Below are 15,518 nucleotides of genomic sequence, written 5' to 3' on the forward strand. Positions count from 1 at the left end.
TGAGTTCTTGGGTCAAGTCACTGAGCTCTTTGGACCTGTTTGGTTCTACACCCACCCTAGGGTCCTGCCTCCAGTCTTTCTTCATTCTAGCCAGTTGGAGCTTCTTTCACTGCGATAGGCACTAGATCTTGGAGTCTTGCTTCATTCCAGCACACCTCCCCACCCAGACAGAAGCCACCATGAACATCAGCACCTTCATTCCAGCACACCTTCCCACCCAGACAGAAGCCACCATGAACATCAGCACCACTGCAAATGAAAGCTTTTATTCTCCACCAAGAAGAAAAGGCTTTCCAGAGCACCAAACGGCCCAGGGCCAGCAACCCTGGACATGAATGCCCTGATGCGGTGTGGGTCTGCGTTTGAGGAGGCCTCCAGCCTCAGCACTTAGACAGCAGGAGCCAGGCCAACCCTGTTGTTCTCCCGATCGAACACGGAGAAATACAGTCTCAGGAAAACGTCTCCCAGGACCCAGATCTCAGTGTCGGACAGGTTGTTTACGCCTTGTTCAAAGTTGCTGAAGCAGATGTGTTCCTGAGCCTACAGAGGACAGAAACACGGGTGGGTGCTTGTTTGGAAGAGCACCCTGTCCTCCAAAGTAGGGCTTAGGCCCGGTGGCCATATAGTCTATCATCCGAACCAGGACAGTTTTGGAGCTAGCGGACCTTCCCAGCTGACCCACTGCAATGTCCTGACTAAACTGAAGCTCTCTGGCGGCCTCAGTGTCCCCCCCATCTTCGTCCCTAAGCCTTGTGCCACTGTGTAATGACATAGTTTAACCACCAGGGGGTGCTCCCTTCCAGCTGCAGCCCAAGGATTCCTGCAAGTCCCAAGCCTCTCACCTTCTTTATGTAGGCGCTGGCTGGCACTGGGTAGTTGATACCGTTGATGGTGAAGACAATGTCAGGCAGGGTGTTGATGGTATCACAGTCAAGGATATACTGTCAGAGAAAGGGGGCAGGTTGGCCAACGGCTGGCCTCAGGGGGGTGGACAGCACAGAGTGACCCTCTGGCAGGACGCTTTACCTCCCCACTGTAGGGCTTGGCATTGATGATCTTGTGGATGTTGAGGAGAGAGTCACGTGGGCCAGTCAGCAACGAGGTGCCCGTGTCGAGAATGCCTTGGCAGCCACTGGCACAGGCAACAGCCTCCCCGTTCATGGAGATACTGAGAGGCAGGGACAAAGCAGACACAAGGACCCTGTGCAGTCCTGTTCGCCGCCATGTCCAGGACAGGCCTTCAGCTCAGGCTCCCTGTGTGTTTCCCTATGCCTGGTCATACCTTCTGTTTTGGTGTTGGGGCTTGAACTTAGGCCTTGTACTCTCTTAATTGGCTTTTTTGATTAAGGCTGGTGCTCTACCACTGGAGCCACAGCTTCACGGCTAGGTTTTTGCTGGTTAATTGGAGATCAGTCTCTCCAGTTTGTCTGCCTGGGCTGGCTTGAAAATTTGATCCTCAGATCTCAGCCTCCTGAGTACTGAGGATTGCAGGTTATGTGCCATCGGTGCCTGGCTACACCTCTCTTCTTGGACTTCTTTTTAGCTCTTTTTATTTATTTAGAACCCGTCTCACTACATTTCCCTGGCTGACCTTGATCTCATAGGATTCAACCAGTCCTTCTGCCTTAGCCTTTTGAGTAGCTGGGACTACAGGTGCAGGACACCATGCCCAACTTTCAGTTCTTGAATTCACCAAGCTCTTTCTTGCCTCAGGTTCTTTGCATGTGCAATGCTTCCTTACTGGAGCTGTGTCACCCCCTTTGTCTGGCTAGATGTTCCTTATCCTCCAGCTTTCAGATAGTCACCTCTCAGGGGGGCCTACCTGCACACTACCTCAGACCCTGCTCTTGGTCTCTTCCACCATCTGATCCTTAGGTTGTGGGGTGGCCATTATTTATTTGTGCAATTCATTGACTTTTGTATATCTTCCCTACTAATTGGTGAGCACTGTAAGTGCCTCCCCCAAATGCCCCCACACAGATGTTCAGCATGCTTGTGTGTGTGTGTGTGTGTGTGTGTGTGTGTGTGTGTGTGTGTATGCTGGGTCTGGGGATTGAATTCAGGGTCTGAGCACCATCTCTGAGCTTTTTCACTCGGGCCCAGTGCTCTACCACTTGAGTCACACTTCTCCTTTTGGAGATAAGTCTCAAGGATTTTTCCTGCCAGCTTGGCTTTGAACCCCAATCCTCAGAACTCAGCCTTCTGAGTAGTTAGGAATACAGGCATGAGCCACTGGCATCTGACTTGGCACCCGACTTGTCTTCCCCTCCCCCCATTCCCGTCTCCTTTTAATGCCCAAGAATTCATCCTGATGCATCTTTTCTGGGTAAGGCCCGGAGGGTCATGACTGCCCTGCTGGCGGCTGGATGCGGCTATTGGGTTACTGCGCATGTCTGTGCATGGGCCTGTGTGACTATGCGCATGCGCCGTGGCGGGGTACATCGCTTCCCGTAGCAATTGGGCAGATGCTTACCTGTCCATGGCTACCTGCCAGTACTTGGGCTTGGACACAGGTACCCAGTTCAGGTCTCCATAGTAGTAGGAGGGGTCCACCCCGCCCAGCATCAGCACACTGTCCTTCTCTTCCTTGCTGGAGGGAGGAGGAAGAAGAAGAAGAAGAGGAAGATTCATTGCTCAGCATACATCCATCCCTGGCTAGAGGCTGCTTATTGGTGTGCGGGAACACACAACCCCACAGCTCCATGGTCCTAATGTGAGCTTCATTTGATGGAGAGAGAAGTTGAGTCACAGAGGGCTGCAGCACCCACCTGAGGTTGTTTATGGATCCCCCCCCCTTTTTATTTTCTTGTGTGCTGGTCCTGGGACTTGAACTCTGGGCCTGGGTGCTGTCCCCCGAGCTTTTCTGCTCAAGGGTGGTACTCTACTGCTTAAGCCACAGGTCCACTGCCAGTGTTTTGATGGCTGATTGGAAATGTGTCCCATGTATTTTCCTGCCCAAGCTGGCTTCATACTGTGATCCTTACATCTCAGCCTTCTGAGTAGCTAGGACAATGAGCTATGTGGTTCTTAAGAGGCAAAGCTGGGGTTTGAATGGGATGAGTCTGCTCTGGACACAGGCTCTCCAGCAATCCCAGGCGTTCAGGCTTCATTAGACGATCAATGTCCACAGGTACATGACCTTCCCTGTAGAGCCTGTCATTTTTCAGGAAACTGAGGCACAGGAGAGCACAGGATGGGTAGGTTGTGTAGTCACAACCTCTCTCTCCCTCCCCCAGCACAGAAATGTCTTGTATCACTACTACTGCTGTCTTAGATTCCTTAAGACTTCTGAAACAAGGGCCCACATGATTGGTTTGTAAATTACCAGGCCAGACCCTTGCTCATGGCAAGGGTCTCATCCCACCCATCAGCCTCTTCCTCCCCCAAGCCACCTCCTCTCTCCCCTGAAGAGGCTGCGGCAGCCTCTCTCTTGGCCTCCCTGCCTCCCTTCCTTTCATTCATTCTCTCTGTGTTCAACCAGAGTGAGTGAACTTTCAAAAATGCAGATCGAGTGCTAACTTCTCAGATTTAATCATCAGGCACAAAACCCGTTCCTGTATCAGACCTTCACACTGGACCCCATACACGGGTACCATTCCCATGCCAAGTAAAAGTAAAACTAAGAACAGGCAAAACAAACACATAAATCAGATCGTGTCTCTTCTTTGCTTCACCCTCTCTCAGAGAGTCCCCCACCCAGTCCCTCGATCCTCGATTCAATGAGAACAAATTCAGCTAAGCTCCAAGTTTTAGCTGCTCCCATCCCAAGCTGTCCTAGAAGTAGAAGAAGGTGCCACTGGTCCTGGAATGTGCCACGCCCCCTCGATGGTGCTTGGAAACAACACACCCCTTTTTCCCAGAAGCCTTTGCCCTCCTCTTCCCCCCACCAGGAACGTTGCTGGTCAATCCTGGCTCTTTTCCATAATGAGGTCTCAGCTCAGAAACCCATCCTCCTTCTCTCCCTCCCCCTTCCCTCTGTTGTTCCTTCTGCCTGATTTACGGCTTTCACAGGATCAGTCACCAGGTGTGTGATACAGCACATGGTGAGTGCTCAGTAAATATTTCTTGAATGACTCATGTCCTCTAAGTAGGTGCGTGTGTTCTGTGTTCCTGAGGCCTGGGGAGGTTGAAAAGCTTGCCTACGGTCCCACTGTAGAGCTGGTATTTTGCTGAAGGTGGGGGGCTCAGGCTCCCCCTTGCCTGCCACACAATCCTTTCTCCTGCGGGTTCCACCATTATCTTTGGTGGTAAACACATGATCTGTCATCCGGGGTTCCTCTGGCCTTTGTGTCTCCTTCTTCCCCATCTGCTACTAGACTCTTGGCTCACACGGAGACTCCAGCTTTTCTTCACTGTGCCCAGGGGCTGTAGCCTTCACAGACTGACCACCACCACAGGGCAGAGTCCTGAGGGCTGAATTCATATCTTACCTCTATCAGTATCAGACCAGGTATCTTTTCTGTGCTTTCCTTTCTTGCTCAGGCAAAGGGCATGGGCTCTAGGTGTCAGCAAACCCACTAGTACTTTGCATGCTAGGCCTTGCATGCTGCTGGATCTCTGTAGCACTCACTGCCACCATTTTAAGGCTAGTGCAAGCCACAGGCAGTATGTAACCGAACGATCAAGGTTGTGTTCCAATAAAACTTTATTTAAAAAAACAACTGGTGGGCCAGAGTTGGCCTCCCCTCAGGCCATAGTTTGCCAGCTCTATACTACCCCTAAGGAATCTTCTGGATCAGAGGAGCTACATTTTTTTAAAAATGCGATTGTGTCTTACAGCCAAATTGGTACAAGGGCTTGTCTAGCTTAAGACTCACCTGCTCAAGTAGAAAGCAAAGAGGTTCTGAGAGAGCAGGCCTTGTTCCCACAGGCTGTCAAAGACTGGTGTGGTTGCCTGAAGGCCAAGGCTGGGGTAGCTCAGCCCCAGGATGCCGTCGAAGACCGCATACTCCATGAACTTGCCAGGCTCCTCCAGGCTCAGGCCGAAGGCCTGGGCTACATCCACCAGGCCCCCGATCTGTGGGAGAGGGTCTGACAGTGGGGCTGGGCTGGCACAGGACAGGGTGGGGAAATTGAGGCCTGGTTGGGCCCCAGCTGCGTATCCCAAGTGGAGGCAGGTATGCAGTTTCTGTGTGGGTGCTCAGGCACCTCGTGGGAGGCGCCCCACAAGTCTCGGATTCTTCAAGGGGAAGTGGCGCTGTTTGGCTCAAGTGGTAGAGCACTAGCCTTGAGCACAAAGAGGCTCAGGGACAGCGCCCAGGCCCCAAGTTCAAGCTCCATACCCAACCACAGGGGAAAATAAAAAAGAATCAGACATGATCCTTCAAGACCTCCAACTTCCCCCAAGAGCCCACTTTTTGGGCAGGATTCTTCCCAAACTGCACCCAGTTTTCACCCACCACAAGGCCCAGAACCTGTTTCCCTCAGAGGCCCCAGACTCATCCCCAGCCCTGCTGGGCCTCCCCAGCTGTGTGACCTTGGGCAAAGCACACACTGTCTCTATTCCCTCATCTAGGAAATCCAGCGCCCTCAGGTGAGTGAAAACTGTGCCTGGCATGGAGCCTGGCACAACCTGGCATGAAAAAAGAGATTTTTTTGCCCCACATCCTTCTCTGCTTCTGGTAGCTCCAGCCTTGTGAGCATCCTGAGGAATGGAGTGCAAGCAGTAGATGATCCTTGCCCCCCCCCTCCCCCCCCGCTGTTGAGAGGGTGGGAGGGACACAGCGCCCCCTGGGGGCGAGACCCTGCCTCTGGTCCTGCTTCAGCCTTTGGTTTCCACATTACCTTAACCGTGTCATAGGCCAGAAATCCCGACATCTTCCCTGAACCATAGGCGATGTTAATGGGCCGGCCAGAGACCAGGAAGGTGGAGGAGAGCAGTGGATTGAAGACTTTGTGTTTAGCTGAGGGGGGGGGGGAGGGGGAACAAAGGGAGTGAGCAGCTGGTGGCCTTCCAGAATGGCCGGTGGAGGGCACAGGGTAGGAACGGGGCAGGGGGCTCACCGCACGCCTGGCTGGAGCAGTAGATGCTTGGCACCCATAGTGCTGCCGAACCTGTATCCAAGACGACCTTGAACTCCTGAGGGGGGGAGCCGATGCCGATGACGCCCAGGTAGCTCAGCTGCCAGGGGAAACGGCATGGTTTGGATTGGCCTGGCTCTTTGGCCAGTTCCCTAACTGCCAGAGTGTCTGTCTTCCCTGGGGTGTCCTCAAGGAAGCCTCTTCCCAACCGTCCCCACCCCCACAGCCTCCCCAATTTGCATCTTTCCTCAACTCTCAAGCCCTTTTCAACTCTTCAAGGCCTTGCTTGCATGCCTCCTCCAGGCAGCCCTCCTAGGTTGCGCCAGGGTCCTGGGCTCTTTCCTTTCTCTAAAGTTAAACTTCTACCAGTACCAAGCAGTGGGCCCTTTTAGGTGTTAAATGTTTATTCTTTGTTCTTTTCTCTGGCTGGGCCACAAGAGGCACAGGCCTTAGGTTAGTAGTAGCAAAAACATCCAGTCTGCTTCGCATCCAGCGTAGTTCGCTGGGCTCTTAGTGGTGGAAGCTTTGGGGCTGGAGGGTGGGACTTCCTGGACTTGCAATTGGCTTTGCTGTCACCAGGTTAGACAGTGCAGTAGATGGGATCCACCTAGTTTAGAAGCAACAACGACCCAATCGCTGTGGATCCCAGGTGCCTGTCACATGTTGTTGGCACAGAATAGGACGTTTGCCTGGCAACCTGGTCACTGCGAGGTCCATTCACCAAAGTCCCTAGCTGGGGTAGGATTGCTTCCTCCTTGGGCGGACAGATGTCTAAACTCTCCCTCCCATCTTTCTGCCTCACCATCTGGGCCGGGCATGAACACTAGGGGGCGCACTGGCGCTCTACCTCCACCACACTTACATCCAGGTAGTTTCTCATGGGCTCATAGGCTACTCCTGGGTAGGACAGATGCTGGTCCAGAAGGCTGTGGGCCAGGAGTGTCCTGTATGGGTACTTGTCCAGGTACTCCTTCAGCCTGTTGTCTTCCCGTAGGTTCTCCCGCATGGATTTGATCTTCATCAGAGGGATTCTGGAAAGGATCAGAGACTGCAGTCAGCTGCCTGCAGTAGGTCAACCAGGACTGCTGCACCGTGGGTTTTTCAAGCATTGTGTTATGAGGACAGTCCCCACCCCCCTCCCTCCACCTGATGGAAAGATCCAGATTCTGTTGTGCAAGCTCAGGTAAACTGCACGACCTTTCTGAGCCTCTGTTTTCCTGTTCTGGGATGAGGATTTTGTGGAGGCTGTCACTGACCTGATGGATTCCATACACCTACCACCCAGTAGCCATGACCACAGCCGTACAAGCGCATGGTGTCTTTCCCACAGCTGCCCCAGGAGGGAGGAAGGCCTTTTCTTTTTCTTGTTTTTGGTCAGTCATGGGGCTTGAACTCTGGGCCTGGGCGCTGTCCCTCAGCTCTTCAGCTCAAGGCAAACTCTCTACCACTTGAGCCACAGTGCCACTTCTTGTTTCTGGTGGTTCATTGGTGAGAAGTCTCACAAACTTTCCTGCCTGGGCTGGCTTTGAACCATGATCCTCAGATCTCAGCCTCCTGGGTAGCTAGGATTACAAGCGTGAGCCACTGGCGCCTGACATATATTATATTTTAAATAAATAAATATATATATTTAAAGTTCTTTGTTGTTGTTGTTGTAGTTTTTGTGGAATCGAACCCAGGACCTCATGCATGCTAGGCAAACACTCTGCCACTTAGCCACATTCCCAGCCTGGGAGACCTTTACTTAAGGGGAAGGAAGCTGGACTGCTGGGGTATGGGGTGGGTGGATGTGGTAATCAGGAAATTGAAGAGAGAATCAAAGCAGAGAGAAACAGAGTCCTTGCCTACACAGAGACACCCAAAGACCTACAAAGAAACATGGAAGATACATGGCTCCTAGATGGGACCAATCTGTACAGCTGCACAGGTTGTGCACTGAGCAATTCCAGGCCTATGATTGTGAATTGGGCCCTTTGACATTTGCACCTCTGGAATCCCCCAACCCCTTCTCCCTGCACCAGTCCACATGGCAAGTTCTTCATCCGTCCATGGAGACTTGAACTTCATGAAGGCTGAAGTTGCATTTTCTTCTTTACACCTGGGATGGCAGGAGAAGAGGAGGGTGATTTAAAAGAGTCCAGAAAAAGAGAGTTGTCACCACTTGTCCCATACTTACGTGACCAAGCAGTCGGAGAGGACCACCAGCCCCAGGACCCCAAACCATTTCATGCTTCCTTCCTGGGCTTAATACACTCAGCCAAGAAAATAAGTTCTGGGTATACAGAGGGGCTAATAGCTGTGTGTTAAATACCCAGTGACCTGCGTCCCACAGCCCAGGAGGCCTCAAAGGAACTGATAAGAGATACAAACCTTGCTGATAAGAGCCTCACCACATCCCCCCCCAAAGGGTTCATGAGCAAGGGACCTCAAAATTCTCAGAATGTAGAGATTTCTAGTAATTACTTTCTTGGGCTTGGCTAAAAGTAAAATATAATGAAACCACCTGATCTAACAAAGTAGTGAGATACCCTTGCTATCTCGGAGATAAAAGCATTGTGGATCATGTGCCAGGTGCCAGGTCTGACTTTCCCAGTTTCTTGCAGTTCCCAGCAGCCCATGGGGTGTGGACCTCTGTCCTCATTAAGCGGAGGCAGTGAGGCCCAATTGCACAGGGCACAAGTGGGCTGGAGGGGTCTGCTCCGAAGACCCAGGCTAGCACTGGGTTGCACGATTTCATTTTAATTTTTGTCTGTTGTGCGGTTTGAACTCAGGCTCTGGGTGCTGTCTCTGAGCTCTTTGGCCCAAGGCTAGCTCTCTACCACTTTGAGCCAGAGCCCCACTTCTGGTTTTCTGGTGGTTAACTGGAGATGAGTCTTCTGGGGACTTTTCTGCCTGGGCTGGCTTCAAACCATGATCCTCAGATCTCAGCCTCCTGAATAGCTAGGATGATAGGCGTGAGCCACCACAGCCTGGCGCACTTATCAGTGGATGTCCATTTTCCCTTCAACTATTTGTCTCCTCTCCTCTGCTGACAGTGTTCTGATGGTGTTCCTGTCCAATAGCAGGTCATAAACCCCTCCACAGACCCTGGAGGGAAGACTGGGGCCAGAGAGGTCCCACAGAATTTGAATGGCTGGGTCTTGCTGGATTTCCCACCCAATCTGTGAGCACACCAGCTCATACTTGTCAAATCACATTTTGACCATTGATGCTTCAAGCAAACCCATGTAAAACAGTCTCCACAAAACGCAAAGGGCAGCCCTTGGGAAGCTTCTGGGCCAATGTGCAGGTGCAGGTCCCAGAGGGGCACACAGGGAGGCACAGAATCTCCAGGCCTCCTCTGCCACATTCACCCTGGGCATCTTTTCACCCATGACCCCTGCAGTTTCCTGTTCTGAGAGCTTCTATCTTCAGAGTGATCACATTGTGTGTGTGTGTGTGTGTGTGTGTGTGTGTGTGTGTGTGTGTGTGTGTGTGTGTGCGTGCGCACGTGCATGAGCGTGCATGCAGGCGTGTGCATGCCAGTACTAGGACTTGAGTTTAAGGTTTTCCTTTCTTGCTTGATTTCCTTCTCTCAAGGCTGGTGCTCTACCACTTGAGCCACAGCTTCACTTCTGGGTTTTTGCTGGTTCATTGGAGATAAGAATCTCACAGATTTGTCTACCTGGGCTGGCTTTGAACCAAGATCCTCACTGGCACTCAGCTGGTCTCTTACTAGCTGTGTAAATTAATTACCTCCATATTCTATCCTCATGAATAAAATAGTGATTGTTAAATGCCTACCTCAAAGGATTGTCTTGTGCACTAAATATGGCGCCTGCCATCAAGAAAACTGCATTGGGGCTGGGAAGGTGGCTCAGTGTAGAGTGTTTGCCTTGCATGCCTGAGGCCCTGGGTTCAAATACCACTTGAGCGCTGTGGCTCAAGTGGTAGAGCGCTAGCCTTGAGCTGAAGAGCTGAGGGACAGCGCCCAGGCCCAGAGTTCAGGCCCCATGACCGGACCCCCCCCCCAAAAAAAAAAAGCATTAACAATGAGGGTATAGATAAAGCAAATCGTTTGCATAACTCCTAACCTAGTTTCTGATGCCCAATCACAAAATGTTGGGTTCATGACTCGTCTTTGACCTATACAATGAATTAGTAGGTAACCGTCTCTGACTTATCCACTGAATCAGTGGGTAACAAGTTGAAATCATTTCCATTTCGCAGTCTCTGTGTGTTTTGAGATATCCTGAGAACTCATAGATATCAGCCAGCCCTGGCTGCGTTGTTCCCAGAGCTCCCACCCCAACCTCCCCCAGGCCCCCCCCCCGTGGTCCCCCCCTCTTTTACTCCCCACAGAGCCTCTTGAAGTCATTGTATGACCAGCCTGACACTTTGAGAAGCCATGACACGGCCTAGACGCCAGGAGGTGAAGCGAAATTTAGGCTTCACAACTGGGTCATTTCAGGTAAGGGCTGGGGGCCTGGAGTGACCAGGAAGAAAGGGTGGAAGCCATGGGATGTTTTGAAGGGAAAGGAGGAAAGACTCACAGTGAAATATCAAGAGGAAGAGATCTGGGGCCGGACCCAAGAGAGGCCAGGATGGGAGAGACCCCGGTTTGCAGAGGGGAAGGAGAGGAAAGTGTCTCCTGTGGCAACCGAATATGTGCTGTGAGCCAACGACCATTTTAGTCAGGGAATGGCTGGCTTTGGGAGGAGGGCTAGGGCCTCTGCAGAACCTGCCAGGGGTCCAGGCCCTGTGGGCCTGTGTGGGCCTCCTGGTTAACTGATACTGGAGGCTTCATCCTTTCTGCTGGAAAACCGCTCTTGACTTGGCCGCCATGTTGGATGGTCACTCATGCTGGGTCATGTTGGTGGGGGACAGGGACGTCCCATGGTCTTGGATGATTCTGGCTGTTGGGGTCATCTCAAGCCAAGCAGCAAACAAGCAGGGCACTGAGCACATCTCTGGACTTAAAACACTGTCCAACTCACCTGACTCTTCCTGGCATGTCTGTCCCAGAATTCTCTCTGGTTCCCTGTTCCTCAAGGAGAGGACACACGTCATCTTCACTATGGCTTCTGCTGGAGAGCCCACAGTTTCCCCGTTGCTAACTCCTGTCACTGCCCAGTCACAATGCACAGAATAGCAGTGGGGTGTTCCTGGTCCCAGGTACATGTGGCCTGGTCTTCTGCCTCCATGCCACGTGCTCAGCAGGCATCACCAGTCGATCCCAGCCCTGATGGATGAATGGGGCTGCAGAATGCAGGTGTCAGTGTTGGCACTTGGTCTAAAGCTGCTGCTGTTCTCAAGTCCAATCTCCTCAATGTGGAGGTGGGAAACGGAGGGCAGGGTGTGCCGCTCCCCACGATTTTCAGGGTAAGGTCGGGTCAGTGTGAGGTGTGGGGGTGCACCCACTTCCCACAGGGAAGAGGCTGAAGGAGTTTTGAGATAAGGAAGATAGAGCATGTGCAATGCAGTCCTCACAGAGTTTCAGGTGCCTGAAGCTGGGCTTCCTTTCTCCTTCCTTCTCTAGTCCAGTGTCTCATCCATTCCCACACCCAGTATCTTGTACCAGCAGGAGAGGGACGTTGGGAGCTGGCTGTCCCATGTACTGAAGATGGTAGGAGCAGCTGCAGCCTGACTGGCAGCAGGAAGCAGAGGTAACAGTGTGTGGTTGACGTCCAGTTTGGCTGCCCCACACCTTCTCCCTGTCCACATGACACTGACCCTCATAAGCGGCTGTGGTGCTGGCCTGTGTTTGAGGAACCAGGCACTTTCTGGCTGGACTTCGCCAATGGAAACCCAATGTCTTATTTCTTCAGGGAATGCTGGGATGGCTTGGGAGTCAGGGTCAAGTTCAAGGGCATTTTGCCTTTTTTTTTTTTTTTTTGACAGTCGTGGGACCTGAACTCTGGGCCTGGGCGCTGTCCCTCAGCTCTTCAGCTCAAGGCTAGCGCTCTACCACTTGAGCCACAGCGTCACTTCTGGCTTTTTCTGCTTATATGGTGCTGAAGAATCGAACCCAGGGCCTGATGCATGCAAGGCAGGCACTCTACCACTGAGCCACCTCCCCAGTCCGCAGTTTGCCTTTCTGAGGCTCAGGAAAGACCTTGGCCCTTTGAAGGGCCCTAGGGAGGTGAAACCATTCATGCTCAGGGGGCCCTGAGGTGTGTGTGTGTGAGGTGGGGCGGGGAGGGCAGGCCACGCAGATGGCTGAGCAAGCTGGACACCAGCGTGTCCCAGGGCCCGGGTGCCAGTGCTGATGTCACAGGGGGAATGGAGGAAGCCATCTCGGGTCACCCTGTGGGAGATTAGACACGTGTGTTTACTTTCTTCCTGGCCTGACTAGGGTGTGTGGGTTCGATCCAGGAGGGCAGGCCGCCCAAGAGGCCCAGGGCCATCGTTAGAGGCAGCCACACCTACCATGTCCCTAAACTGCTGGTATGCTAGTGATAACCAGCTTATCCATGAGGCTGAGGCAGTCAGCTTGGCTCTGCAGACAGCCCTGGGTTTTCCTGCCTCAGGTCACACGCAACCCCTGCACCTGCCATTCAGGCAGAAGTCACTGCTAGTCGCTGGCTTGGAATCAGAAATACAATGAGGTCCCGGGGGACGGGGGGGGGCGGTGACTGGTGGCTGTCATATCTCCCAGTTGGCAACGACATGTCTACATGTGGAGGGAAGACTAGAAATGGATGAGTAATGGATGAGTAGGCACTTCCTGAGCTTGGCTATCTTGCACTTGGCTTTCTGGGGACTTTGTCACAGCCAATCTCCCTTTCTAGACTGCTCTTCCTGAAATGGTTTGAATGTGATTCGTCTCCAGCAAAACTCATATTGAAAGTTGGACGCCGGTGGCTCATGCCTGTAATCCCAGCTACCCAAGAGGCTGATCACTGAGGATCACGATTTGAAGCCAGCCCAAGCAGGAAAGTCTGTGAGACTCTCATCTCTAAGTAATCAGCAAAAAGCCAGGGTAGAGGTGTGGCTCAAGTGGTGGATCACCAATCTTGAATGAAAAAGTTAGGGGAGAGTGCAAAGCCCCGAGTTCAAGCCCTAGTACTGATATATTTCCCTCCTCGCCCAATTAAGGAACTAGAAAGGCTGTTGGGAGAGTTGTCGGGTTAGGATCAGAACAAAGGTTAGAAATGGTGGAGAGAGAAACAGATTTAGCATGAATTTGATAACAACTTCTGTTATTGCTTTTGAACGATCTGCCAAGCACCTTGTTCAAACAGGGTGTGTGTGAGATCTTCTGCAATGTGCGTTTTGTTCCTGTTCTCACTGCTGTTGGAGAGGAGGGAAATGAGGTGGTGCTGCAGGCCAGGGCTGGACTTTCCGGGTAGGAGGTGGGAGGCAGATCATCGCTTTGTTGTGTTTGGGGACAGCAGGGAAGGAGACTGTCACCCACACTGTCATTTCCAGGGTTTGGAGATGATACTACAAGAAGATGCACATAGGTGGGGGAAGTGGGTAGAGAGGTAGTACCAGGAGAGAAAGCAGGAGGAAGGATAGAGGAGTGAAGGTTCTACGCATGGCTGGGACTGCAGGTAGGGGCAGACCTGCTGGTCATAGGGAGGTGATGTCAGGATCCAACTGAAGAGTCTGGGAGGGGTTGGCAGGAGACCCCAGAACTGTCCTCGGAGGTGGTACTCCTGTGGACCTTCCCAGAGACAGAAGACATTGGTAGGCAACCCTCAGCTGTGGTTGCTCATGCCTGTAATTATAGTTTCTCAGGAGGTAGAAATCAGTAGGCTTAAGGTTCAGTAACAGCTGGGACAAAAAGGCCTCAAATTCCATCTTAGAAAGATGGGAGTAGTGGAAAACGATGTGGAAAACATAAATGGGAGGATCACAGTCCAGGCTGGCCTGGGCATACATATTCAACAAAAGGGCTTGGGGCTATGGCTCAAGTGGTAGAGTACTTGTATTAGCAAGTAAGACCCCCTGAGTTCAAAGCCCAACTCTAGAATAGAATGTTGGGGGGCCAGGAAGCAGCCCTGCTACAGAGAATTTAAGACAGCCTCAATGGTCTTGGCCTTCATGGATGGGTTTCTACGTTGCTCTTCCTCACAACGGGTTAGCTGCTGTGGCTGGAAAGGGTGTATGTGAGAAGACAAACTCTAGGTATTAGCAAGCAGTAGAGTCAAGCAGTAGGAAAATCCAATCTCCAAGTATAATCATGGCAACCATTACAACTTAGCATTTCCCCAAGATAATGTATCTTGTGGCTTTATGCATAAACTTAAAACTACAAAAGAAAGTTGCGTTCACCTCAACTGTCTACAGGATTGGATTGAGAGACTCTGAGAAGTGTAGTAAAGCCTAGCTCTGGGTGTGTCTGCCTGGGCTTTCCAGAGACAATGAACTCATAAGGGCTCCGACCCACTCAGTGGTTTCATCCACAGACAGATTAAACAATTTGATTAGAGAATAAGGAGTGTGGAACTACCTGAGGCAGGGTCTACTCGGAGGAAGTGGGTCCCTGGGGTATTTCTTCTCTGTGACTCTTTCCTGTGACTTCTCTGTGCTTCCTGGCCACCGTGGGATGAACATCTTCTCGGCCATTGGGTCAGAGAGAGTGGCTTTTGTCACTGTGAGAAAAACCTGAGGGAGATGGGTTAAAAGGAGAAGACGTTTACCTTGGCTTTTCAGAGGCTTCAGTTCATGGTCACTTGACTTCACTGGCGTGAGTCTGCGGTGGGGCAGAGCCTCACGGCGGAAGGCCATGGAAGGACAGAGCTGTTCAACCTCATGGTGGCCAGGAAGCAGAGTGAACAAGAGAGAGAGAGATCCAGGACAAGAGACAACTCCCCAAGGTATACACCTTTAGTGACCGGTTTCCTCCAGTTAACTCCTAAAGTTTCTAGAACCTTCCTAAATGGCTAGACAAAGCTGGTTTCCATTTTCAAGCTGATCTCAAAGTCTAATACAACTGCAGGAGCTCCAGCTCCCACAGCTGAAACCTAGACATCAGTCAATAAGGTAGCCGAAGACAAATGGAATCACCTCTTAGCTTTCCTCTAAAGTGGCCTTCCAAGAAATTCCTCTCAACACTTCCGCTTATGTCACAAGCTCATCCGGTCAAAATAACAGCAAAGGAGGCTGGGACATGTAATGTGATGTTTTAGCTGATAGGGCACAAAACTATTCCAAAATAAAATATACTCCTTTCTTTTTTTTTTTTTTGGTCAGTCGTGGGGCTTGAACTCTGGACTTGGGTGCTGTCCCTGAGCTCTTCAGCTCAAGAAAAGCATTCTACCATTTGAGCTACAGCACTATGTCTGGTTTTCTGGTGGTTAATTGGAGATAAGAGTCTCACAGACTTTCCTGCTCGGGCTGGCTTTGAACCATGACCCTCAGATCTCAGCCTCCTGAGTAGCTAGGATTACAGGCGTGAACCACTGGTGCCCGGCTATACTCTGTTTTTAAGGGAAGATGGAGGGTGGGTAGTTGTAGTCAGCTGCTATCCTGTGCCGTTCAGTTCTGTGGATTTTCTGGATTGTCTGGGC

The 15,518-nt window shown here is 51.7% G+C and overlaps 1 protein-coding gene across 1 annotated transcript; it reads right to left on the reverse strand.

Annotated features, from left to right (window-relative positions):
* Nucleotides 1-359: 359 nt before the first annotated feature.
* Nucleotides 360-8,250, reverse strand: LOC138833522 (pepsin F-like). The gene is made up of 9 exons (XM_070031791.1): nucleotides 8,198-8,250; nucleotides 6,884-7,052; nucleotides 6,004-6,121; nucleotides 5,785-5,903; nucleotides 4,818-5,017; nucleotides 2,474-2,590; nucleotides 1,027-1,168; nucleotides 843-941; nucleotides 360-540 (listed from the first exon to the last, which is right to left on the reverse strand). Exons 1-9 carry the CDS (start codon nucleotides 8,248-8,250, stop codon nucleotides 388-390), a joined length of 1,170 nt encoding a protein of 389 aa, XP_069887892.1. The 3' UTR covers nucleotides 360-387.
* Between the last annotated feature and the right edge of the window lie 7,268 nt (nucleotides 8,251-15,518).

The sequence above is a fragment of the Dipodomys merriami genome, unplaced genomic scaffold, assembly GCF_024711535.1.
Source record: "Dipodomys merriami isolate MVZ:Mamm:240054 unplaced genomic scaffold, mDipMer1.0.p SCAF_21, whole genome shotgun sequence".
Classification (NCBI taxonomy): domain Eukaryota; kingdom Metazoa; phylum Chordata; class Mammalia; order Rodentia; family Heteromyidae; genus Dipodomys; species Dipodomys merriami.

Coding starts and splice junctions, on each gene's coding strand:
- LOC138833522 (XM_070031791.1), bottom strand. CDS start 8,250: ATGAAATGGTTTGGGGTCCTGGGGCTGGTGGTCCTCTCCGACTGCTTG. Junction 5,018..5,784: donor TGGCCTATGACACGGTTAAG/GTAATGTGGAAA, acceptor CCTCTCCCACAG/ATCGGGGGCCTGGTGGATGT. Junction 2,591..4,817: donor TTTGCTTTCTACTTGAGCAG/GTGAGTCTTAAG, acceptor TCCTCCCTCCAG/CAAGGAAGAGAAGGACAGTG.